Here is a 25862-nt window from a genome sequence, read left to right as displayed (position 1 = left end):
GTATTGAAATAATGCAAGAGAAGAGTTTTATCACGATGGCATTGGACACACAATGGTGACACGTAGCTTCGTTTGATTGGAAGTACACGAAATGTCGACTAAAAGGAGTTATGATAGAATAAAATATAATATGCGTGATTATTTCAACATTGTTTTTGCTAACTACTATGTGTGTGTGTTGTTTTAGTGAGTTGTCACCTACCGACAAGTCGAGGCGGTCCCTCGTGTTACTTTTTGTAGCGTAAATGTTTATGTCACATGACATTAACAGCGAAACCTGGAATTTGCTTAAATTAACATTTAAATATGACGCTGATGCACAGTTTCATTTCTTTACATTCGAGCTATCCATCCGGCAAACTATTCCCGCTCTCAAAAATTAGATTACTCTTTAACAGGAAGTGAGAACATAAATACTAATAAAATGTTTTCAAAATAAACATAAATACTAATAAAATGTTTTCAAACTAAAAGAAGATCTCTTCACAAATTGCAAATGTTCGTAATTTGTTTCATTTAAAAATATATTTTCTGTTTCTACAGAATGTACAGTAAGGTCTTACTACTTGAATGACGTTACTGGTATTTATATTTGTGGTATTTGTAAGGTCACATTTGACGATTATGGTTTTATTATGAAAATTTAGATACAATGTTTTGGTAAGCAGGAGAGGAAATTGCGTCAATAAACATCGCCCATGTTTTGTCACAAAAGTCTTCACGCAAATCAATGTTGTCATGTTTATAAAGTATTTTTCATCTATCAATCTTAATACATATATGTGTAAAATATCTAATACAAGAAATGATCTCAGATGTTTAAATGCAATTTTTTTATTGCTTGCTTAAATTATTTTTCACATTTGCCCTGTCCATATGCAAATTGAGTAGAGCCACCTGAATCACGTTAGCATTTATTATTATAAAAATTACAAAATAAAGATTTCCCTTTCAAGTGAAGAAAAGAAAACTATTTGTAAAAGGGACATTGTAGACATTAAGGCTATCCCTCCTATGGTTTCAATGACAACTATTCAGAATATTTTGAAGTTAAAAATTCTACTAGTCTTACAGATAATATATCATAAAGAAACAAGGATGGACCAGGGCAGAAATTTCTGTCTATTTGTCTTTACTCATCATCATTCTTAATTTGAAGTGGAACAGCAGAAGATGTAAAATAGGACAACATCAATGTGGGAATTCCTGCTACGGTAAAGTGTTATGATTTGTCCCTTACATTTCCTACTTTACAATGTTTTTCATGTCTTCCAATGTTACAGGTCTAAAAAGACAACCAACAATATAACAACAGTGCAAAAATATATTTTAGAAAGTACATGCATTTGTTTTACTGATAAATAATGACTGTAGGACATAGATCAGTAACAGTATCAGGGACAATAGCTTGTTTACAGACTATTCTATTAAAAGACAGTGCAGACCAAATAAATTAGGTGACAGTGTACAGTGGTTTCACAGCACTGCCTTCTGATTACGTTTTTTTTTTTTTACCCTATTGTGAAACAAGTTGCCACTGTGGCAGCACAGAGTGACAGCAAACATTGGTTGTAAACAGCAGCTGGTCCCAAATAATAACGCCACTCCTGCCAAAGTTCACAGGAAAAAAACACAACTAAATTGCCATGACTGAAAGAGGAATTCAACATGTAAGATGCAAAACCTAAAAACTATCAGACATGACCTACGACTTAAGAGGGTAGAGTTCTCATATTAAATTTTAACTCTCAAATAAAAACCTTACTAACAACGGTGTTCTCCATCAATATACACGAGCATTAGCATACTGGTGTTTGGCTGTAGCAGCACCTTCATATTCAAGACTAATCTCCAGTAGTTAAATAACACAAGAATGACAAAAATTGAATCATATACCGGTGCACATACTGTAGCTTTGTGGGAGTTGGTGAAGAGTAAACATACATTGGCTAAAGAGGACTTCATTTAAATTTCATATTAGGTAATATATTTGCTATACAATACAATAATGTATATAAAATATAAATATATTTGTTATAAAACAAATACTTTATTTTACTTATTTAGACGTGGATTAAAAATGCATTATATAACATACACCAGCATCGCTCAAAATAACAGGGTTGAAGTAATACATTTAGCTGATGATTTTTTGAATACTTACACAGAATGAAATGGTTACCGAACTACGGGAGAACTGATATAAATAAAACCACTGTTCAACAGTGGGAGGCTGTTGTTTGAGTGTGTTAACATTGAGTCACATTTTGAGTCTTTGCTCTTCGAGTTTGAATCCCAAAGAGCATCAGAGGAACTGGAACTGGAGTCGTCATCATTTAAATAACTGTAAAGACTTGAAGGCATAAAGGATGGATGAAGCTACCAGGGTTGCAAAGAGACTCCCATGAAAACATAATAGTTCCACTAGTGTCAGAAGTAAACTCAACTTAACAACTTTGTTTCTTGAATAGTTTATAGTCCTTACTACTATTTGAAGATTCTTCAAAAGGAATTAAGCTTGACGTTTGGATAAATAAATACATGCCCTGACCAAAAAACACAAAAGGAATTGAAGTCTATGGAAGCAGTCTTGTGTCCAGAACAGAGGATGACCCTGAGTCTTCGTAAAGACCAGAGTGATACCGTATGTGATACTTCCAGGTTCTACAGAAAAACTAAGTCAAGTAAATGCTCTAAGTCCTTGTCATGAGTGTAGAAAAATCCAGACCCAAGTTGGACTTGAGCTGTAGTCTTAAAATGTGTTCTACAACACTGTTTAGTATACACACACTGTAGTCTTGTTATGCTGCTGGAGAATGGGTGAGACATTATTTGTCTCTTTCTGTTTCTTCTCAGTGTTGTGCTGCACAAGAGGTGGTCTGTCTGCAGTCCTGCGGCGGCTTTTCTTAGCCAAATGGCTTAAAGCTGGTGATGATGGACCCTCGTTAGTCCTTTTGTTAATAGGTGTCCTTCTGACAGGTGTCCTGTCACTTGGGCTCGACTGACTTGGCAGCTCAGTACTTGAGTTCGGACAAAGCAGAGTCAGAGCAAAGGGGTCGGATAATTCCATGTGAAACAAGCTGCTGCTTCCTGAAAGGCCATCTCGGCGCTCCAGAGCAGGGAGAAAGTCACACAGATCAGAAAAAGAGTCTTCCTCCGGAGGGTGCTGCAAGCCAACAGAGTAAAGGAGCATTTGAGAAAATTGTTTTGTATTATCCAACAGCAGAGACACACAAAATAACAGTGTAATACTCCACAAAGTTCTGGTGAAATATTATTCCTTCGCAACTATATGTCAACTGCCCAACCCAAACCACGGCAAGTAGAAGGTAAATCACATCAAACTGAAAAATCAAAATGTATCAAACAGAAAAATGTCTAACAAAAGGCAACACATAAAGAGAGATGGCTGATATTTCTCTGAATATATGACTTTACCTGAAGTAGAGGGGTGTCAGCACGAGATACGGAGCTGGGAAGACACTGGGACCCCTTAGAAAGATCAAGAAGCACCTCCTCATGGTGCAGCACGTCCTGTGATAGGTTCGACTCCTCCAGCGCAATAACAATGGCACTGGTGTTGTCAGCACGCAGCATCCTCTGGCGCCATCTCTGGAGAGCATAGCTGACAAGCTGTCTGGCACTTGACACTCCACAAGGTGCCTGAAAGAAAGAAGGGAGTTAATACACAGGTACTGGGGCTTTTGAAATATTCCTTCCTTTTACCTTGGTCATACAATAAAGTTGTTAAACTGCATATGTTTTCACTAATGCAGCTCACATTCAATATCACCTCTGTGTTGTTCTGGCACATAGAGATGGCCTCCTGCGGTGGCACCATGTTCCACAGACCGTCACTGGCCAGGATAATATAGCGGTGCTTTTTGGGGTCAAGTGTCACAACACTTGTGTCTGGCTCAGGAGAAACCACAAACTCGCCACTGTAGAAATCATAGCTCCACAGATCACCTGCAAAAGGAATGCTGCTGATGACTTCACTCGACCTGACATCTAACCCATTTTAAATAACTTATATATTATATATTATAATATTTGTCTTTTGGTTTAGTTCACACTACCCAGTGCTCGGGCTACGGCCAAAAATGGTATCTGGTCAATGACAGTGCTACGACGAACAGGGCCGTTGTGGCTCAGCCTCGGCCTCTTCCACACAACCCGATTGACCCCAGATTTCTTGATCACACTGTCAGAAGATACAATGGGGGGAAAAAGAAGATCCAGTTGATAAGCTACATTCATCATTGTTTTGAATTTTAAATGTAATAATACACAACTCTCTCAATCTTGACATCTGTCCCCAATCAGTGCAGCCCACCTACTGCAGTGTGTCGACATTCACGTATTGTTAAATAGATTAAACTTCAGATGAAGAGACTAAAATGTTTTAAGCAAACATTCTAAATGGAGGAGGTTTCATATTTATTCATTTAGGTCCTAACTCTAATACTGTCCTTTTACACATTTGTAATTCTATTTAAATAACTTTTAGATGCAATACTGTTGTTTTTAGCATCACACTTTTTTCCAGAGTGGAACAGTGGCCTCTCACATAACACATGATAAAAGTTCCTTTTTTTAATGATCTAACCAATCACACAGCAGTAACTTTCCACACTGTGGACTTTCCCCAACATATGTCCATGTATTGACTGTATTGCTATTAAAATACAAAGAGTAAAGCTTTTTTTACTCAGTACAGAGAAGCCTCCTTTATGTAGATAACATTCCGATCTACTGTTCTTGTAAAATGCTGCTTGATTACAATCTGTTGGTTTAGAAGAGGGTGATAGGGGCTGCCATTAAATAACTGTTAAGAATGTGAACCCTGCTGTGTTTTCTTACAACTTACACACTTCACTCAGCAATGTTTCTGGCCAAGTCTCTTTTGGGTTGTGGCTGAGAAGAGTGCCGTAAAATACTGATATTTACACAGACTAAATAATTGAATAACATATGTTAGAAACTAATGTGATATTTAATTTAAAAATGAAGTCAGAATGAATAGGTCATTATGCTTACCTTCCTCCCAGGCCTTCAATACGCTCCCTCTCTCTGGGTAATTCAGGTTTGTGATCTTGGGTCACTTCCACAGCTCTAATGAATGGAACTGTGGGATCATCCTGTATCCCCAGAACCACCGCAGAGTCTCCAACATGGGCCACATACATTCGGTTCCCTCTGACAACCACTACACTGGCTGTGGTGCCTGATGTGCTTGGGAGACCTGTGAGTGTCTTTGGCCATTCAGCTGAGTAAAAAGAAAAACATATATACAGTCATTTAGGCTATATCTGTCTGCTGACAATCAACAATAAGACATTTATGCAACTGAGCTTTGAACATAAATAGCATGCACTGTCCACTGTCTCATAATCTGAATCAAAATAAGAATTTATAAAATAGACTATGAATTCTATGGAAAGTATTAAATTTGCTATCAGTTTGACATCAGCAGTGTCATCTCGGGTAGATTACGTCCGAAAATCTTTTTGTCATATTTTGTCATTACACACCCGAGTGGGTGTGTTTGTGTGTATACGCGTGACAGCGACTGCAAAACAGCTGACTTGTCCAGACATATCACACACCTGAACAAACAGCCGGCTTATGCGTCTATGTTTCATAGAAAAGGGTCACACATTGAATACTACACTGCTACAACGTAGAAAAACCAGTGTCGTACATATGTTGATTATAATTAAACCGAGTCCCAGACAACGGCTAAACGTTAAGGGACAACTTTACAAACAAAGAACCACAGACCTTTAAACAGTCACAACAGAAGTTGTGATGTGTTGTTTGAGTTCTGCGTTGTGGCTTTGTTATGAGTGGACATGCTTTTGCCATCCTTGCTAACTTAGTTGCCCTTGTGCCGCCTTTTGTGTGTGTGTTCTTATCAAATTAAACCCTGTATATAAACAACAGAATAGTACATCCTTCCTGTAAATAAAAGTTTTTTGTGTTATCGTGTAAATGCTAGACTTTTGCCCACTTTATTGAGAAACACAAGTGATCAATGAATAATAAATTTGGCGTTACTATTTTTGTTAACGTAAAACGTTGATTCTGAGCTTTAACTAGGCTTACTGTGGTCACAAAATCTGTCAACGCTATGAAAGCACCCGAACCCTGAACCTTCAGACCACAGACAAAGCCCTCTGTTGTTTACATTTGATGGAGGTTATTGTACCAAACAACCACCCTGAACCTTCAGACCACAGACAAAGGCTTCTGTTGTTTACATTTGACGGAGGTTACCAAACAACTCTAAAGTGACAGGTGAAGTTTGTCAGTAAACTTACGGAGCTTCTTCCACATGGCATGGTGACACGCGACAAATCCCTTACGTATAGCAGAGCAGACCTCCCGGTCAGAGTCGGACCAGAAGCCCCGCTGCTTCTTTAAAAACTCCCACAAATAATCTTGGGCAAACTGCGCAGCCTCACGGCCCCCGTGACCGTCAAACACGGCGAAGAATGCGACCGAGCGGCGGGAACGGCCGAGCGGACTCTGCTGCGGCGCTCCCGGTGTGATGCCACCACCCGGTAAACACGAATTCACCGATGAACTTATATCTCCTGCTTGCTCAGGCTCACAAGGGCCATCTACAGTCTGTGCTTTGGGGTCTTCTTTAGTCCTGTTTGGATTTTTGTCTGCAGCCGAAGAGTTGACCTCGTAGTTTCCAACGCTGCTCTCCTCCTGATTCGCCGACATCACCTCATCTTCTCCCGGCTCCGGTTCTACTATGATCTCGGTCACGTCTTCCATGTATTTCCTACCTCCCTGGTCCGTAAACACACTCACGCGCATTTGAAAGATGCTTTCCATCCCTCCGGGAATTTGTTGCTTCACACTGTGTAGACGCGGACGGCAATAAATATGAAGTGAGAGAGAAGCTGTGTGTTCGGTCTTTGTTTATGTTGGGGTGTAGTAGGCATGCTCAAATGTCATGACGTCGAATGGCTTCTTCTTCTTTTCTACCACTTGAATATTACAACAGCAAAGCGGCTGTCGTCCTCTACTGGCTGCTTCTGTTCGTAACGTGAACGTAAATGTAAATCAGTTGTACCAGTAACAAGTATTGGACAAGGAGGACAACGTGGTTCGCTAATTGCAGAAGTGACATAGTATATATTAAGTCTGTGGATGAGGTCATTCAAGTTTAGTTTTTTTTTACATAAGATTGGAGGACCTTTTTGTTTAAAATGTCTGTACATTTTGCCAGAAACATTTGTATTTATCAGTAGCAGCCAGGAGTTTACCAAAGTACTGTTTTAATTTATTTTTCTCATTGAAAAAGCTTGGGAACAGTTCATCCATGATTGGGCCTGGTTGCCTGTGAATCACAGGACCACAAGACAATATTTTCTGGCATTGATTACTCATATTTGTAACATTTTGATAAGAAGTTTCTATGTGCCCTGGCGTAGGTTAAATCTTCGTGTGTGTTAGTACCGTATTAACTGTATATAAACAAAAATATATTCTTGTGGGCAATATTTTTATCACTTTCGTATAATGCACTATGCCTATGATTAGTAAAGATTTTGTGCATGTTATTTTATAACATTCTAGATTCTTTCAAAACAATTGCGTGAATCAAAAATATATTTTAAAAAATTAAAGGTGTTATGAGAATCAATGCAAAACGAATGAAAATACTTTATTGTGTCTATAACGGAAAAAACTAGGTGGCCGACCACTACCCACAATGCAATTCTCTTAAAGTGGCAGCAGTGTTCCTCAACGATACATAACATCACCCATTGTTAATTTAATTTATGGACAATAGGAGAAATATAACACACGTTAGACATTTACTACACCGCCAAAATCCCACATGTATAAAAGAATTAACGTGACATAAGATAACTTGATGTTCAACATTGTTCCGCATTATTTGGAACCAAATTACGAACCAAGGTTTCTTTAAACAATATATGTGTTAGGTATGAAAAAATAATGTTTTACTGCTTTTGGGGCAGGTGCCTCACTCTGGAGACACAAAGGTGAATGATTTAACTTTTTACATATATTATTGTCAAAGATTACGTCACTGCGTCATCGCCAGTGGATGTGTGCGTCGGGAAGGGCCGACAGTGTAGCTGTAGGGTCGGTAAGGATGGCAGTAGACTAGCGGTGCTGTTGTGGAAGTGGAGCAGGGACTTTGTTAACGGGTTAACGTTTGTGTCTTTTCTGCTTCACACTCACACTTGTATGACGAGTCTCGGAGGGACAGTTTTAACCGCAGTTAGGTAGCTAATGTAGGCAAAGTCAGGGAGGAGGGCCGTAGCTGCTGCTGTTGGTGGTGTTTTTTGGAAGGGGAAAACAACATGGCTGCGGTGGAGCTCGAATGGATCCCAGAGACACTGTACAATACGGCTATCTCGGCAGTGGTGGACAACTACAGCCGATCAAGAAGAGACATCCGCTCACTGCCAGAGAACATACAGTTCGATGTTTATTACAAGGTAAAGAGCTGCTACATCCATGTTTGTCCCACTGACAGTCAGTAGACAGGCGAGCTGCTGGGTTTTATTCGAGCCCTTTAACTGTTAGCTCACTGTTCATAACGTTATTTAGCTCTTGTGGGTTAAAATTAAGGGCATCTTAAACCGCAACCGTTTGCTGCTTTGGTGTTCTGTGATTCATTGAAGCCAACGTGTTTTGTGAAGCCAACTATTCCACCACCGTGAGGTTAGTTACATCAGCGACTGTTATTGTATTGTTTTAATGTAAACACTTCCAGGATCATTATTTGGCCCAGTTACGCTCAGAGAACACATTGGCAAACTAACATATTTTAGAACTGTCAACCGTTAACTTTCAGAGTAATACAAATATCGACATAGTTCTTCACTTTGGGAGGATGGGTGGTGGTAGGGTGGGTGGAACTTCCATGTTAAAATATGTTTTCCACAATTAAATAGAACAACAATCTGAAAAGCAATTTTAAAGTAGGCAACTGGACTCGCCAAGTAAGGCTTCTCCAGAACTGCCTCTTAGATGAGAGGCTTTTGAGATTATTATGATGCCCTGGATGACTGAAAATATCCACAAAAATAAAATAGAACATTGCTGCTTGTGAGTCAAAAACTACCTCTGTAGTTTAAATTCCTATTATATCAATAAGAAGACTAATGTTCTCTTCAAGCTTCACTAATTCCACCATAGGAATGGGCTTTTAAATAAAAGAGTGTAGAAGAGTGTAAACATGTAGTTTATTTATCACTTATATTTGTAATTTTTAATACTTGAGTTGTGTAATGAGAGGTCTAGGAAATAGATTTGCTCTGCAGTTTCTGCACGTCACTTTTTCCAATAGAAGAACAATGTTCTGTTGTTTTTCTATTTTGAAGGGCTAATGTTTTTTTGTTTTTACTAACTTGGTTCCAAGGAAAGTTAAAATCCTTTCAATCACTCAGCCCAATGCAGTTGTTGCATTTGTTGAGTCAGTTCATTTGTCCCCCTTAATCTTGGTAGCGCTGCAACAATTTCTTGATAGATTATGAAGCTAACAATAACTGACACAATTACTCAAATAGATTAGTTATCAATCAATAAAATTCAAGCTGATTCCAGCTTAAAAAAATATTTTAAAAGAAATCTAATATTTTGTTTAAAGGGGAAGGTTAATTGAAAACCGTTGGCTGGGGAAGAAACACTGGAGATTTTTCACTCCAGTGTCAATAAAATAATAACACAAGTTGAAACTTACTATATTACTATACTACTATATGTGGGATCCAATGACTCATGGAACTATTTATTAAAATAATTCTGTCTATCAGCACATGGACTGCTTAGGTTTATTTTTATTGCTTTACCTTTCCTTCCTCTTTTCCTCTCTCATCCTATTTTGTCTTCAATTTGTAATCCACATTACTTTCCTTTTTTTGGAGGTAAACAATTATTAAAGAATTGTATGAATGAATAGACATTGCTACATTTCCTTATGTTTATCTGATTCAGGGTTTTACTTTGTCACAAGAGCACAAACCACAAGTTAAATAAACAATACCAATAATGATATGTAATAGATGGTGACCTCTTCAAGATGTGCAGGTGTTTTTCATTTTCTTATAAATAACTATAAGTGTATTTTCTTTATCTCTCTTACATCTGAGTATTTATCTGTGTTAATGGCTAACTACACGGAGATTAAGAAAATATTCAAGAGGCTGGAACAGTTTGCAGAAACAGGCCACACTTGTCAGCCCAGGTGTCTGATACATGCTGCACATCCCCTCCCCTGTCAGTTCTCCCCCCAGGTCAAACACCACCCTTTAAACACCAAAACACGTTCTGCCTGACGACTGCCAGAATTCAAGGGTTGAAGTGTTTTGAGGACATCTGTGTTTATAAGGACTTTACCCTAAGTGTGCATCATCATTGTCATCTATTAATATAGAGTGTGAGATTGTAAAGAGAGCAGTGTCACTTATATCCATTTTGTTCTAAAATGAACTGTGATCCACACGTTTACCAGCAAAAGACTGGAGAATGATCACGGCAGCACTTGTTACAACTTGTCACAGCAATTAGAAATTGGCTGTGGATATATTTTTACAGCTGAAAAAAATATTTCCAGACTGCTCTTAGTATTTACATCTTGATCATTTTATTGTATGTACTATGGGTTGTGTGTCAACAGTGCTGTATATTGAGAGCATTTTCAGCTACTGAATAAATAGCAACGGAGGCACATAATGGAATATATTCTGCTATATCTATATAATAGGGTTCGAGACAGTTGACTTGATTGCACTGTAATTTGTCACGCACAGATTCAACCACTTACATACTAACATGTGCTGCAGGATTGTTTTCAACTTGAGATAATGCTCATCAATTAGACAGAACATTTAATGTTATAAACATTTCAAATAAAATATCCTAACTTGTGGAGACAGGATCATACAAATACCATAGCTGAAACTGTCATGGTCACTGATCTAACCTCGCTGATCAAAAAGCTTCCAGGGATCATTATTTTTGAATGGAGAATTTTTTTAGTATGCATGAATGCAGATTAAAAGAATGGTCTTTGAAAGGTTAGATGATACTTGCTCTCAGCTGAAATTGCTGGACTGAATGGCACACAGAAATATTTCTGAAAGCATCTCTATAATAGAAACTAGAGATACTGTAAGTATTCTTAATCATTCTGCTGAATTGATCTGTGTGATTGTGCCACTAATAGATGAGCTGACTGTATTAATACTGTCTGTGATACTGGTGCTAATTTTTCTTCTTTCTTCTCTCTCTGTTTGTAATAGCTTTACCAGCAGGGCCGGCTCTGTCAGCTTGGAGGAGAGTTCTGTGAACTGGAGGTGTTTGCTAAAGTCCTTCGTGCCTCGGACAAAAGGTACAAAACACTAGTTGGACAGATACATTAATCTATTTCACTATTCACATTAATGAAAAGAAGACACACTGTAAACTGCGTGGAACAACTATTTGAGAAAAGAACATGAGCGTTATCTGCTGACGTGTCATTCTGAGATTCATGCAGCAGTGAGCAGTTACTGAAGCGGTAATACAGGTATATGAAATATTCCGACTAAGCCATGAAGTAAACATTTGTCACAATTTAATATTAGTAATATGTACTGTACATTTAGGCTAAATCAAAATTGGGTGTCAAATTAAAACTGGTTTGGTCAACAGGGGCAGCAAAATGCCCAAATTGGGGGAAAAAAGAAAAACACAAACTTAAATTATAGCAGTGTATAACTATTTTTCCTTGGCAGCAGACAGCAATAAGTCAATGACTACAATGAAATTATTAGCCAATCTATGTCCAAACACAAAGCTCATAGCATAACATCACTGGCTCTAGTCAACTTTAAGTTGTTCGGTTCAGTTTTTCAAGGTAAATATTCAAGTACATTACTGTGAGCATCGTTGCTGCACTATTGACCACTAACAAATTCTTCATCAGGTGACATTTACTAATCACCTGTATCCTCCTGCTGCAGACATCTGCTGCACCACTGTTTCCAGGCGCTGATGGACCACGGAGTGAAAGTGGCTTCAGTTCTGGCAAACTCCTTCAGCCGACGCTGTTCCTACATTGCAGAGTCTGATGCCCATGTCAAAGAGAAAGCCATCCAGTTTGGCTTTGTGCTAGGTAAGTGATGGGGTGTAAAAGAGGCAGAGTGGCCAGTGGTGAAGACACCAAAAAGAAAAGTAACTTTTTTTACCAGCCAACAGTGGATCCTGTGTGAGATGTTCTACAGTACAGTCAGTTGTGGGTGTCTCTGCAGAATATTTCATGTTAATGTGCAGGAGAAGAAGATTGGTCAATGTACAACCTCTGATTGTTCTTAATAAAAGAACTAAGTATAAGCCAAATACAGAGGAGTATTTGAATTTTTCAGTTCAACACTGTCTGTAAGCTCTAATGACAGCTTCAAACTGTAGTTCAAACAAGTTATGAAAACATCTTGGAGTTCGTACAAATACAGCCAACAAGAAAAAAAACAAGTTTTCTAATCCCACAGTCTTATTCTTATGAAGGAGTATGAGCATGCAAAAGTTGCATTACCTGAATTTTTAGTCCTTTCTGGATATTCATCAACAAATTTCATCAATCTTCCATGCCACTGATGGATTTAATGCACAGCTTTGTACAATGTCTGTGTTAATTTTTTTTTAATACCTGTAATACAGAATGTCAAGTTTCACTTCAATGTAAATGGATGAAACATGAGTTTATGACTTCAAACCACTGACACATTTTTAAAGCAAATATACCTACTGTTTAAATGAATAGTGTATTGATTCCCAGCCCCAGTAATGAAGTGAAAAAGCCAGTGCTAATATTTTTAAGTATAAATGGTACATCCTCTGATTCACAGGTGGATTTCTGTCTGACGCCGGCTGGTATGGGGACGCAGAGAAAGTGTTTCTCTCGTGCCTGCAGCTCTGCACCCTCCATAGTGAGGTCATCCACTGTTACCGTGCTGTAGAGTGCTGTGTCAGGTCAGTCACAAAAAAGTCATTATGAGGTTATTTCTATTTTCAGTCAAAACAGGAAGGATTCTGTCTGTTTTAGTATGTTTTTACATTTAAGTACATGAAAAACCAAACAATTTTGTCTTTGAGGTGTGTTTACACCTGTTTATTGATTACTGAGTAAATGACAGATATAATGGAACATAATAAATGTGTTCTTTTTTTTAACTGAATGATACATGTTATTTCATGTTTGTTCATGTTAAAGGCATATTGTGAGGCTTTCAAAGTGGGGTTGTAGGAGGTACAAACATTCAGTGTTTAATTGAGCTGATTAGGCGCTTCTCTGGTTGAGAACCTACCTCTTCTTAAATATCACTGTATATACATACTGTCTGTCTGTGAAGTGATAGTGAAAGTTACCACAAATATAAAATGAGACTAAATCAGAGAGATTTCTTCTGTTTTGTCTTTCTCATGCTGTTAGAGAACTCTATTTTGTCTTTATAGGCTGCTCCATGTTCGAAATGGGAACTGCAAGTACCACCTGGGAGAGGAAACCTTCAAACTCGCTCAGTCGTACATGGACAAACTAGCCAAACATGGCCACCATGCCAATAAGGCAGCACTGTATGGCGAGCTTTGTGCCTTGCTCTTCGCCAAAAGCCACTATGACGAGGTAATTCATATTTCTATAAAGGTGCATGATTGGTAAGCACTTACTTAATATTTACATAATAATGATGCTTAAGTTTGGTTTTCATCTTATCATGTTGCAGGCAATGATGTTCATTTGATTTCTTAATCCTCCTTGTCTTCAGGCCTACAGGTGGTGCATAGAGGCTATGAAGGAGATAACTCCAGGGCTGCCTGTTAAAGTAGTGGTTGATGTCCTTCGACAAGCCTCCAAGGTAATGTTCAGATTGTGAGAGATTTTTCTTCTTTTTTTTTTTTTACCTCAGACAAAGCTGGCATCAAACAACTGCTCAGTCTGTGTCTGCACCACAGCAGATTATTAATAAAATGAGCTGTGTCTTTGTGAAGTTTAACCTTGAATCTTTGCTGCAGGCCTGCGTGGTAAAGAGAGAGTTTAGAAAAGCAGAACAGCTGATCAAACATGCAGTGTTCCTAGCCAGGTAACCCACTGTGTCCAATTATCGTTTATATAAATACTTTTTTATCTTGGATTGTAATTTTGTTTTGTGCTTCTTTCCTTAGAGAACATTTTGGACACAAGCATCCCAAGTACTCTGACACGCTGCTAGACTATGGATTTTACTTATTAAATGTTGACAATATATGCCAATCAGTGGCTATTTACCAGGTAAGAAGTATTCTTTTGTTTTTACCGTAGAGATGTAGTTTTTGGATAAGAACTGTCTGTCATACGCCCCTAATCCCACTGAGTTAGCAGAAAGCCAGTCTGGTTATATGCCAGCAGAAACGCATTAACCATATGCTTAATCTGTAGTGTGGGCTCCAAAACAACTAATAGAATAATTAAACTCCACTCTGGTTGCACATGCTATATGATGTTTTGAGGACTTTCCCAAAAACTGATACATACTTGAAATAATACTTGGCTCAAGTACTTGTCTGATCTCTCTCTATTTATTGCAGACAGCGTTGGACATTCGGCAGTCAGTGTTCGGGGGGAAGAATATCCACGTCGCCACGGCCCATGAAGACCTGGCCTACTCGTCATACGTGCACCAGTACAGCTCTGGGAAATTTGACAATGCTCTGTGAGTGTGATGCATCTTTGACACTCGGTGGGAAGACAAGCTAATTGCATTGGACATAAGCCTGTAGATGAAGCACATGACAATGACTCACACTGTCATGATCTGCTGTGTTACATACTGCAGTAATGTGTTGTTGGTGCAAATGCGGATCTTTGCCATTTAATACATTTAAAAAGGACACTGGACAGTTATACCTTCGACATTACTTTAATTAACTATTTAAAAGAATACATTCCTGGATCTTTTTTAAGCATTTTTTTTGTCTGAATTCTAAAAAGTTCTCATGTTTGTTTATGTCGACTGCTGACTTCTTTATGTAGTATAAGTTAATTATGTCTTCCGCTTTGGTGGTGACACGCCTTATCAGCTGGAAACATGCTGTCTTCTTTGTTTCCCAGATTCCACGCAGAACGTGCCATAGACATCATCACTCACATTCTGCCCGAGGACCATTTACTACTGGCCTCCTCCAAGAGAGTCAAGGGTAAGACATCTTTTGGCACTTTGCCACTTATCTGGCTGGAAACTCGGGTGTTTCTAAGCAGGCTGCTGAATACAATCTGTTCAGCCTATCATATGTCTGCCCCAGGACCTCCTCCCTGATGGGCTTTCCTGAAACACCTCCCAAGGGAGGCGCCTTGGAGGCATTTTGACCCAAATGTCTGAATCCAATCCTGTCAATCCAAAGAAACAACTGTTGTGCTTTGAGCCCCTCCCATATCTCTCAGAGTGTAGGAAGTTGACCTAGCTTATTCATGTTCACTGACTCATTACTGGGCTTTTTAAACTTGAGAGTGAGGCAGATGTTACACAGAGAATACCTTGAGATGTCCATCAAGGACGTTTTCAAGTGAACAGGTTTCATTATCTCAAGAAAACGTCATTGAGTCAAGTGTCTGTGAAATACTACAGTGGAGAAAGTTTTTAAAATAAAACAGAAGGACAAAGGCTAACCTAGTGTGGTTAAATTCACCTCTCTTTGTTTCACCCTCCCAGCCCTGATCCTGGAAGAAATTGCCATTGACTGCCATAACAAAGAAACAGAAGAGCGCCTCCTGCAGGAAGCTCATGATCTGCACCTCTCTTCGCTTCAGCTGGCCAAGAAAGCTTTTGGAGAGTTTAACGTCCAGACAGCCAAACACTACGGCAACTTAGGAAGACTCTATCAGTCCATGAGGAAGTTCAAGGTTTGTCTGCACATGGATGGTATGAATTTGGTTTTGATTATGAACAATGAAGGGACATGAGCAGAAAGAAATCACTAAATGAGTGTGTTTCTACATTTAACCTTTTACTGTTTATGTGTTTGAGTATTTAATACAATCTCTGCCTACGGTGTGTGTTTGTCTGGGAACATTTACCCAGGAAGCAGAAGAGATGCACATCAAAGCCATCCAGATCAAGGAACAGCTTCTGGGTCACGAGGACTATGAGGTTGCTCTGTCTGTGGGTCACCTGGCGTCGCTCTACAATTATGACATGAACCAGTATGAAGACGCTGAGAGGCTCTACCTGCGCTCCATCGCTATTGGTCAGTAACTGGGTTGTTTTTGATTTTTTTTTTTTTTTGGATTTGCCACTGATATGTGGTAAGAAATTGGTCAACAGAGGTCACTAGAACCTCAGAAAATTTCCTTGTAAAGACTTGCAATTAGCAGCTTCATTAGCCGTAAGGTGCAGTTAAACTCCTTTACGTCATGTGTAACATTAGCTTTTTTCTCCCAGGTAAGAAGCTCTTTGGAGAGGGGTACAGTGGGCTGGAGTACGACTACAGAGGCCTCATCAAACTCTACAACTCAGTAGGAAATTACGACAAGGTGTTTGAGTATCACAACGTGCTCTCCAACTGGAATCGGCTGAGGGACCGTCAGTTTGCTGTGGCAGATGCTCTAGAGGACGTCAACACCACGCCCCAGCAAACACAGGAAGTGGTTCAAGCTTTTTTATTGGCTCAAAGCATGGGACCCACTCGCCCCTGTCTGGGCTGATGTTGCGGGTCATGAGAGGAAGGAAGTTAAAAAAAGAAACAGACATTGTGTTCAGGCCTGGTGAGGACACAAGCAAAACCCCAAATGTGTTGCTTCAGTGGCACACAGTTATCTAGTGACTCACAGTCAGTTAGAGCCTCACTGGCATGTGAGTCTGCTCACACAGGCGACTGCAGCTGCCAGTGTGTACACAACATGCACATTTAGTCATTGATTATTAGTAGAAAAGAAAGAATCTTAAACCTCATCACCAACCACATGAACCAGTGAAACGCAGCTTCACTCCACAGAGCAGACGACAGCATTTTTTCCAAGAGAAGAAGAATAACAGCTGAGTAGGAGGAGGAAGAGTAATAAAATAGAACCAAGACCTCAGACATCCTGTGAGGATGACAAACGACTTCTCCTCTCCTGTCCTCTCGTCACTGAGTCTCGCTTGCCTTTTTCTTTATGAGTTTGGAACCTGATGATGTGTTTTGTTTTTTGTATCTGAGCCAGTGTTGCTCTTACCATTTAAAAAAAAAAAAAGATTATCACAGGTTCCAACTGCTTTTTCCGGGAGAGTGAACATCACACTGCGTCATCCCCCTGCAAATCACACATGTTGAATATTTTTGAAAATTGAACAGATCTGATTGTATATTTACATTTCAACCGAAGGCTTTTCATTGTTAGTTTCTTTATGAGAAGATGAAAGTGGACTGCAGAAGGATGCCCTCTATTTCAATTAAACTAGATGAAGAAGAGATTATATGGTGGAATGTGTTAAAGCAGTGTTGTTACACACATGTTACGGGCTTCACAGGTTTTTGTTTTTCATTTTATTTAATATTTTCCACTTTAGTTCTGGAAAAAAATTACAGATTTAGCACTAATGCCAATAACTTGTATGCAGACATGTATGTTTACGTAGCCTTTTGTCTTTGCTTTTTTCCTGAGAAGTGAGTTGCAATCTGTGAAGCAACAGTCAGGCGCCCAGACTTTCACAATAAGGGACAAGACGGGGAGTGAAAAGAGAAAGACCTTTATCTGGTGAATCAAAGGAGTGTCTGAATGTGTGTGTGTTTGTGTGTGGATCTCTGCGTGCCCAGGTTGTTCTCTGATGACTCCCAGCCTTAACACCAGCTTGCGTATATCTGTCTGTTGGCAGACCCATACTTTAAGTGCTAAATTAACGAATACCTTTAGGGCACTGCAATGGGGACCAAATGTGTTCGAGTGTGTGTGTGTGTGTGCCTGCGTGTGTGCTGTTGTACTCAAGACTTTTCCTCTTTTCTGTAAGTGGGCCTATCAATTCAAACCATCACTGATCACTTCAAACACCAATTTGTGATGATGCTGTTCAGGATCTCATCTGCTGTTTTGTCTGAAGGACAGTTTGATTTTGTGTTTGTTAATCGGTCAAAACAAATGTAAAGGATCGGTGCACTCGTCAAGTCATCACGTCAGTGTTCACACCTGTTGGGTCTGCCTTGATGCTTCTTTAACCATGTGTCCACCAGTGTCATTCTGTTTAAGCATCGGCAGTATGATGTGGGGGAGAGGGGGGGGGGGTACACAAGAATGTAAAGATCATTTAAACATTTGTTGCATCTGCATTGCTTTAAGACCCCATGGATTTCAACCAGGTGTCAGTCAGTAACTGACTGAATGTACATCTTCTATCCCGGTTCTTGACTCTCCTTTTTTTCACTTATCAAACACAAATTTAGTGGTAAAACTACAGACTTAAAGTCAAAGTGATTGGGATTGCAATTGGCAAAAAGAAAGGTGGCAATATTGCAAAAGAAAAGTTAGATGAAGGGGCAAATTCAGGCAAGATTTAAGCAGTAAATAGTGTCCAGAAATTGCTACAACTGAACAAACAGCAGGACAGCATCGAGATATTTTTGTGTTTTTCATTTTCTCGTCAGGTTTATGATACTTTTAAGTTACTTCAGGAAAGCCTTAGCTTATGTTGGTATTTCTGGCTAAAAGCCTGTAAGAACAGTGCTGGCCAACTTCAAATCTTTTTTTTTTTTTGACCCAGAAATGCAAAATTTTAATTTAAAAAAGGGAATCTAGGGCAGATAAATTATATTAGTGGGATAAAGGTGATGTGAATAAACTATCATTTAAAAAATATATATATATATACTTTAACGTTTTTGGTTACCTTAAGTTTAATAACCAGCTGTAAATGTCCAAAATATTATACAGAATAGACACAGGTGAAACTAACACAATGTGACTGATGAGGACAATGTTACAATGTTAATGTTTGTAAAAACAGCAGTTGAGATTTTGACCCCTGGTCACCAGAGTCCAGCCAGAAGACTCGGACAATACCATGGACCACATAAATGAGAATCTGATGCAAAGAATCCCTCTGTTTGAATGACATATAACCTAATGAATGAAGATCATGAAGCTTCTCTTGATGGTGCTAATAGAAGTCAAGTGTTTATAGTGGCTACCTGAGCCTCTGCTCAGTTCCACTCCTGGTGCTGTGTCTTCACAAAGCAGCAAAACCCCTGTTCCGGCAGCACCCTTATCGTCAGTGATGGAGGAAAAAGTCAAGATTAAAAGCATGACATTAATCCTCATGAACAGAGCACGCTGTTGATTTTGTTGAAGCTATGGCTTAAACATCGAATCTCCCACACCTGTATTACTTTCTGTTCTTTAATCACAGTTTGTTTCCAGCTCAATGGCTACAGATTTCTTGGTTAATATCTGTCTGCCGTATACTCAGTTTCCACTGATTTCCCACACGCTTGTTTTACTGACAGCTAACTGGTTAAAAACTACTAATGTTTGAATGTTTTAAGGGGGTCTTTCCTTTACCTCGCCATCATACGGTAGCTGACTGGTGGAATGTAGGCACACACTCGTCTGATCATTTGAAAGGAAATAAAATTGTACGAGGGCAGGAAGGAGACGAAGGTCAACTCAGTTAAGTTTTTAAAAATGTTCAATGAAGCTGTGATTTTTTTTAAGAGTTCTGAAGAGGTGAGTGACACCAAATGTGATGAGGGAATGTTTCACTGTTGTCTTGTTACTGCTTCACTGTTAGCTGCAAGAAAAAAAAACATTAAAACTTCTATTGTATCCTTAAACACAAACAGGATTTTGTCACTTATTTTAATGCATTCAATCTTTTCACATTTGAGAAATCAAGGAAACTTAGCCAGACAAATGTTCATTATAAGTAAACAGCAAAGAATAAACTTGTAATATGGGTAAAAACTGAATGCCACTCACAGTCTGTACTGTATTTATTCAAGCTGCCTCTGAGTTGAAACCATTTTATCCAGGAGCCTGTTTATTACTATTAGTCTTGAAAGGCGGTGATTTATAAAGTAATTCCTGCATAATATTGATTAACTTAAAAGTGAAAGTTTTGAGTTTTTCATCTGCAGATGTTCACTTCTTCTTTTCTGATTCTTCACTGCATAGATGTTTCACATGTATCCATATACACCACATCTGTAAAGAAGAGGAAACCTGTTAAAGTGAAGGATCTTCACAGGTACAGGAGAAGATGTAGGAGGCCAGGGTTCCTACCTCCACCAACAAGGCCAGGAGTCGCCCTGCGACCAGCAGCACAATCCCCACGGCCTGGATCCAGACAGGCAGATACAACCAGTGAGAAAGTAAACCCCTGTGGGAGAGATACAGCCACAGAGGGAGGCAGTGCAGCCCACTCACCACCCACAGGCCCAGGGCTGATCGAAAGCCTAAGCACATAAAGAAAAATTTAGAATATTTGTCATCCAACTTGGGCTACTACATCAGTGGTTCCACAAAATTTTCTGCAACCCTCCTACCCCCTTTCAATTGATAGCTATCACTTTAAACGTCTACTGAACTTCATATAACTTCAAGGCTCTTTGGAACATGAAGTGAACTTTTCACTAAAATTTTGTTAGTCACTGATTCTGTGCAGCTGTGATACAACATTTCACAGTCTTTAGACTTGATAAAGTGGATTTGTCCATCCTGGTCTCATCACAGGAGTGAATCTAAAAGCAACATAAAGGTGCTTTCTTTAAAAGCCAAGTGTGAATAAGGAGCATGAGGAACATGATTAGGTGAATGTGTGTGCAGCAGGAAGTTAAACTGATCGAGTGTTTAAACTCTTACCATTTGCCATGATGGCCTGTATGAGTGGAGGGCTGCTGGTAAAGCTGCTTTTCCAGTGGTCACCTCTGGAACTGTGGTTACACACAAACACACACCATTCCACTGCAGACACCAGCCAACCCCACTGTAACACAACACACAGGAATCTGAGCATGATTTACAAACACTGAATGTAAATGTAAACATAAATAACTATTAACTATTAAATTAAATCAGTTCCACCAACACATTATGGTAAAAAAAAATTTAAAAAGTATGTTTTTATTGGTATTTTGTGCTTATCATCGTGTCATTAGAAGTATTCATTTAAAAATTATTTCTGTTTTGGGATGGGGGAAAGGAAGAGTTTTTGAACCTCAAGTTACCCCACCAAAAAAAATAAATAAATAAAATAAAATCAGGAAAGCTAACTTGTGACAACCCTGCCTCACAGTCGTGTTCAAGTTGTGTGTTATCCTTGACAAGTGTGTTACTCACGTCTTATCCTGCTGGCTAACTGACTGTAACTGTAACAAAATCCAATCTCCCCACTTTATATAAAGCCTTTCTGATTTTGGTTACATGCTGAATGATGTGCAGCCACCCAACCTTGAAGAGCTGCCCCCACAGCATTCCTCTGCCCAGGTTGTCCACCACTACGTCCAACCAGGCCCCAAATTTGGAGGTCTGGCCCAGCCGCCTCGCCAACCACCCGTCCACTCCTGCAGAGAGAGTGGACATCATTGTGACAAAGTGGAACTAACACCATAACAGTTCCTGCTCTCAGCAACATCAACAACACACAGTTGTAACCTTTACATTTACATGACGTGATGGAGTACCGCTTCTGGCCACAACCCACACATTGGAAACCAGTGAACTTACCATCAAGTACAATGAAGACTAAGTAGATAAGGACAAATAGTGCTGGTGTATCATATGTTCCCCATGCTGCAAACACTAGTAGAAACCTAATGTATCCTGAAAGAGAAAAAAACATATAAGCATTTAATGAGGTCACCCGAGACGTTCATTTACACTAGTATTTTATGTGGTAAAAAGTTAACAACAATAGTAACAATAATACATACTCTCAATAATTTTACCAGTGCTGGATCAATAAAGTTAAACCTCAAACTTAATATTGTTTGCTTTTCTTTAAATTGTATTAAAATATTATGAACAACAAACACGTTTTAAATTTAAAACAGCAGTTTTTTTCGCACCAATAATATTTGGCCAGTACAACAAAACGTCAAGTCCCATGTCCGTTCACTTCCGTCACCTGCGGTTTCATTCCAGGGAGAAAACAAAACACAAAAACTGATGCAACCTATGTGTCTTCTGTAAAATAAACACCTTAATCCATTAGAGTCCATCAAGCGCTCATGTGATATCGATGAACGGCCTCGGCAACAACCGATGTGACGTGACATGCGGCGCTTCCCATCGTCGTCACATCACCCTAAAAAGGCGAACAGTGTCTTTGTAGTACGTTATTTATACAGTAGATGGCATTGTCAGTCTTAAAATGGACAGTGGTTCTTACCACTGCAGAGTAGGCGTCCCCGTACAGTAAGATAGCACTGTCAACCTTGTAGCTAAAGATTGTTCACACCACCATGGACAAGGCGTTCTGTGTGTTTATATTTCTATACAGTAGATAGCAGAGTCAATCATTAAACTAAAAGTTTTAAAGGGAGGCAAATATACACTTTCTTGTGAAACATGTGTTTATATAGGTCAGACATTTTAAATTCGAATTAAAGAGTTAAAATACAATTATTCTAAACTAAAATCAATACTCTTTATCAAAATGAATTCCTGCAGCATAATCCTTAAAATTGGAAACGGGGAAACAGATGTATTGTGTTTTACAAAGTTGTTTTCAGACTGACCACAAGATGGCGACACTAACTTATTTAGTTTACACTCCTCACAGACACACACGACATGGGCTTAGCGATTGCGCATTAAGACCAAATTGTTTTAATAGTAAATTAAAAAAAAAAAAAGGAAAGGTTGAGGATTCGTGTGGTGTTCTCCATTGTTGTTTTAGAAGGCACGTGAAGGAACTGATCAACTGACCTGTAGCGTTCGATCATGTGACAGAATAGAGGCGTTACTGAAAACATTCACCCGTTCACCACACACACATACACATAAGCGCAGCACCAGGAAACCTATTTCACAACAAATGGATAAGGCGACTCACGTACCAGGCCAAGTCAGCTGCTAGCATTTAACTCCTCACACTGTAGTGAAATGAGGGGAGCATGGGGGCCAAAGAGTCGAGGATAGGATTCCTGTCGTATGACGAGGCCGTCAAGAGAGGTAAGCCCGAAACGAGTGACTAAATCCAACTGAGCCGAGTTAGCTTAGCGGTCTGTCTGCAACCAGGCCAGTCTGCTGTTGATGAGCGGCTCCCCGTACGTCCCGAACCACGCTTTACCATCTAGCGATTTAAGGGTATTTCGCCACTGTACAAAGTAGCCCTGTTAAAATCCAGACTCGTTGCTTTCATATCATCACGTGTGACTAATGTGTACTTCGGCTGGGAGAAATGTTTCAAATACATCCACAAATGAAGGTTATCACAAGTAAATTCAGTATTTTTAGCTGTCGTCTTTGCATCAAACTGCCAAACACTATAGAGCATCTCGAAGCATTTCCTCGTAATTACAACGAAATATAATCAAGAAAGTAGTATTATTTGGCCACCAATATGCAGTAGCGAAAATGTCTTTATAGAAATTACGATATTGTTCTAACTAACATTGTATGTATCCGTTTTGTTTTTGATTACCAATGACAAGTTAAATTGACATATTTTTGGCCGGTGTTTGGTCTGACTGACTGCACACCTGCTAGAGCCTTCGTATGATGCAAATAAAAACTGACTGTACGATATTTTATCAAGACAGTTGATAAATGAGCTTTGAAAATGTCGAAACTTTAGTTTGGCGAACACCTCTCTGGGTTGTTTAGGTTTTAAATCATCCAAGCTTAGTTAACGTTACATTGTGAGTCGCCGTTAGCTCTGCCTGTTAGCTGCCTCAGTCACTACTGCTCAGTTGCCAGGGGTTTATGCCTCCAGACTACTTGTTGTATTTTCCGTGGTTTAGGCAAATACTGATGTTTGGTGTCTCGACCATATCCTCGTTCTATGTTGGTTATGCAAATGTATACCATACTCTGTAAGCTTTAGATTAGATAGGTTTTAGAGGAAAAACAAATAGATGTTGCTTTGCATTGCTGCTGCTACATTCAGCCGTTGACACTGTAGCTGACGCAGCCGCTGCTGCTCGTGGACTTGTTTGGCCCTAAGCAGAGTCTTGAGGCCTGGACACACACACACACACAGTTATACAGGTGCAGCTACAACAATATTTTGCTGTCACATCAGCTCCCATAAGGACATGACTCAGGAAGAAGCACAGTACAAATCCCCGTTAAAGCTCTACTTTACTTGGTGCACAAACACAGTGAGTGTGCATTAAATGTATACAGAGTGAAAAGTGCACATTTATCAATTTGCTATTGGGTGAATAGCTCTTGTACCTAATGTGTCACCACTTGCACTTTACTCCCTGGGTAGGCAGAATCTGACCTTGAGTGTGGATTGCCAGTTATGAAAGGTTGTTACACATTTATCTATGACACTGTATGATTAGTATAAGGAAGTGAACATGTCAAGTTCCCTGCATTGAGCTTAATGATTATGGGTTCATGTTTACTTTGGGCTCATTGGTATTCTGACTGCAGTGAAATTAAGTTTTAATTAGACATGTAAGGTCTTTTGCACAGAGCCCATCATTCACAGAAGTTTTGCATTTTGTGATACAATAAATACTTAATCTATATACAAATTTCGTTCTATTACCATTGCTGGCGGTTTGCAGTATGGTATTTTATGTACCAGAGCAGCAGAACAAAGCACAGTGACAGAGTTAGCATAGATGCTGCCTACATTAATTTAGATATATCTCAGGCTTGTGAGTGAAACTGTTTTGAGTCTGTTCTTGAACAAAGAGTGGTCAGTTAATTAATAATTTGACAGAGTACTTAGTTTATAGCCCTCTTCAACTTCTATCATGACATTTAAGTTAATGGAAGTTAATGTTACGCTTAACTTCTTCCATTATAAATGCATTCAGCACAAATCTGATTTGTAGCTTTTTTTCAAACAACTTACTAATTAAAATTAATCTTGATCGTTATTCAAACTGTTAACACCCCACCACAGCCCCTCCCCATTGATGTAGTCATACCAGAGTAAAGATAATATTTTTTTTGCACTCACTGGGATTTATTGATCGTCACCAATAGTTTGTTGCAGTCACGTGGAAGCAATCCTAATTCACTTTGTAGAGAATACAGGTCAGTTATTGTGGCAGCTTGCTCTTGCTTTGGTGAATTTTTTCATTAGCATGTAGTCTCGGTTTGTAGTGTTCTGACTTTACATAAATTTTAACTAGTACAAAAATATTTTCACAAAACAAAAAATAACTCATTGTTTTTGCTGCACAGAAATGTAGAAAAAGGAACTGCTTACAGATCTAAACCTTTTTCAGTTGTTTAGAGTAAAGTCCAGAGTTTATGTGATTCATAATGATTCAGGACTTCTTTACTGGAGAACAGCATTAGTTGTGTACAAGTTGAAAATAATCCTGTTGTTGTTGTGAAATTATCCAGAAGGATTGTGTGGCTGTCATGTTGAGTATGGTCGATGCTAAAGTTGAAAGTAATCTCCAGCTCTAGAAGGCATTCAACACTGCGGGTGATAAAGTCTTGCAGACACTGCAGTGACTGTATATCACTGCGACGTGTAACACCTGATAAAGCCCAATCTCAGCTCCTGTCTGACCTTGTCAGAAGTGTGAATCACCCCAGTGGGAATTCTGGAAAAGTAATTATTGGTGTTCATGTGCTGCTGAGAACTTTTCAACATTTTCTCATGATTCTGTTTTTTTTTTTTGCTACTTTTTGACAGTATTTAATATTTGCATGTTAATTATTAATAAAAAAGATACAGTGCTGTAGG

General features: G+C 39.1%; 5 protein-coding genes across 17 annotated transcripts in view; 2 read left to right on the top strand and 3 right to left on the bottom strand.

Annotated features, from left to right (window-relative positions):
• Window positions 1-402, bottom strand: part of brip1 (BRCA1 interacting helicase 1) — a 64044-nt gene extending 63642 nt beyond the window's left edge. For all 5 annotated transcript variants that reach the window (XM_008308679.3, XM_008308681.3, XM_025055019.1 and 2 more), the window contains exon 1: window positions 203-402. The gene's annotated coding sequence lies outside the window, so the exon portion shown is untranslated. The remainder of the gene's footprint in view (window positions 1-202) is intronic.
• A 416-nt stretch (window positions 403-818) lies between these two features.
• Window positions 819-7402, bottom strand: LOC103377750 (protein phosphatase 1D). 2 transcript variants are annotated; one of them, XM_017031921.2, is made up of 6 exons: window positions 6324-7402; window positions 5041-5269; window positions 4080-4204; window positions 3782-3969; window positions 3439-3663; window positions 819-3166 (listed from the first exon to the last, which is right to left on the bottom strand). In XM_017031921.2, exons 1-6 carry the CDS (start codon window positions 6847-6849, stop codon window positions 2777-2779), a joined length of 1683 nt encoding a protein of 560 aa, XP_016887410.1. In that variant the 5' UTR covers window positions 6850-7402; the 3' UTR covers window positions 819-2776. The 2 variants fall into 2 exon arrangements, with proteins under 2 accessions (XP_016887410.1, XP_008306899.1); XM_008308677.3 differs by having other exon boundaries at window positions 3794-3969; window positions 6324-7397.
• Window positions 7403-8073: 671 nt separating this feature from the next.
• Window positions 8074-18836, top strand: appbp2 (amyloid beta precursor protein (cytoplasmic tail) binding protein 2). The gene is made up of 13 exons (XM_008308668.3): window positions 8074-8492; window positions 11301-11389; window positions 12003-12154; window positions 12885-13008; window positions 13492-13660; window positions 13803-13892; window positions 14050-14117; window positions 14200-14305; window positions 14602-14726; window positions 15125-15210; window positions 15723-15913; window positions 16092-16257; window positions 16452-18836. The coding sequence occupies exons 1-13, from the start codon at window positions 8355-8357 to the stop codon at window positions 16712-16714; spliced, it is 1767 nt and encodes a 588-aa protein (XP_008306890.1). The 5' UTR covers window positions 8074-8354; the 3' UTR covers window positions 16715-18836.
• An 846-nt stretch (window positions 18837-19682) lies between these two features.
• On the bottom strand, window positions 19683-23174 carry LOC103377748 (uncharacterized). 2 transcript variants are annotated; one of them, XM_008308670.2, is made up of 8 exons: window positions 23038-23174; window positions 22368-22470; window positions 22045-22283; window positions 21704-21799; window positions 21428-21540; window positions 20840-20963; window positions 20261-20433; window positions 19683-20182 (listed from the first exon to the last, which is right to left on the bottom strand). In XM_008308670.2, exons 3-8 carry the CDS (start codon window positions 22082-22084, stop codon window positions 20120-20122), a joined length of 609 nt encoding a protein of 202 aa, XP_008306892.1. In that variant the 5' UTR covers window positions 22085-22283; window positions 22368-22470; window positions 23038-23174; the 3' UTR covers window positions 19683-20119. The 2 variants fall into 2 exon arrangements, with proteins under 2 accessions (XP_008306892.1, XP_024911069.1); XM_025055301.1 differs by having other exon boundaries at window positions 22104-22283.
• The window catches only part of usp32 (ubiquitin specific peptidase 32), a 33999-nt gene continuing 31151 nt past the window's right edge, over window positions 23015-25862 (top strand). For all 7 annotated transcript variants that reach the window (XM_008308674.3, XM_008308675.3, XM_008308673.3 and 4 more), the window contains exon 1: window positions 23015-23152. In XM_008308674.3, the coding sequence (XP_008306896.1) occupies window positions 23095-23152 (58 nt within the window). In that variant the 5' untranslated portion in view covers window positions 23015-23094. The remainder of the gene's footprint in view (window positions 23153-25862) is intronic.

The sequence above is a fragment of the Cynoglossus semilaevis genome, chromosome 4, assembly GCF_000523025.1.
Source record: "Cynoglossus semilaevis isolate Cse_v1.0 chromosome 4, Cse_v1.0, whole genome shotgun sequence".
NCBI lineage: Eukaryota > Metazoa > Chordata > Actinopteri > Pleuronectiformes > Cynoglossidae > Cynoglossus > Cynoglossus semilaevis.
Note: the sequence above shows the minus strand (reverse complement) of the source record. Positions and strands in the feature narration are given on the sequence as shown.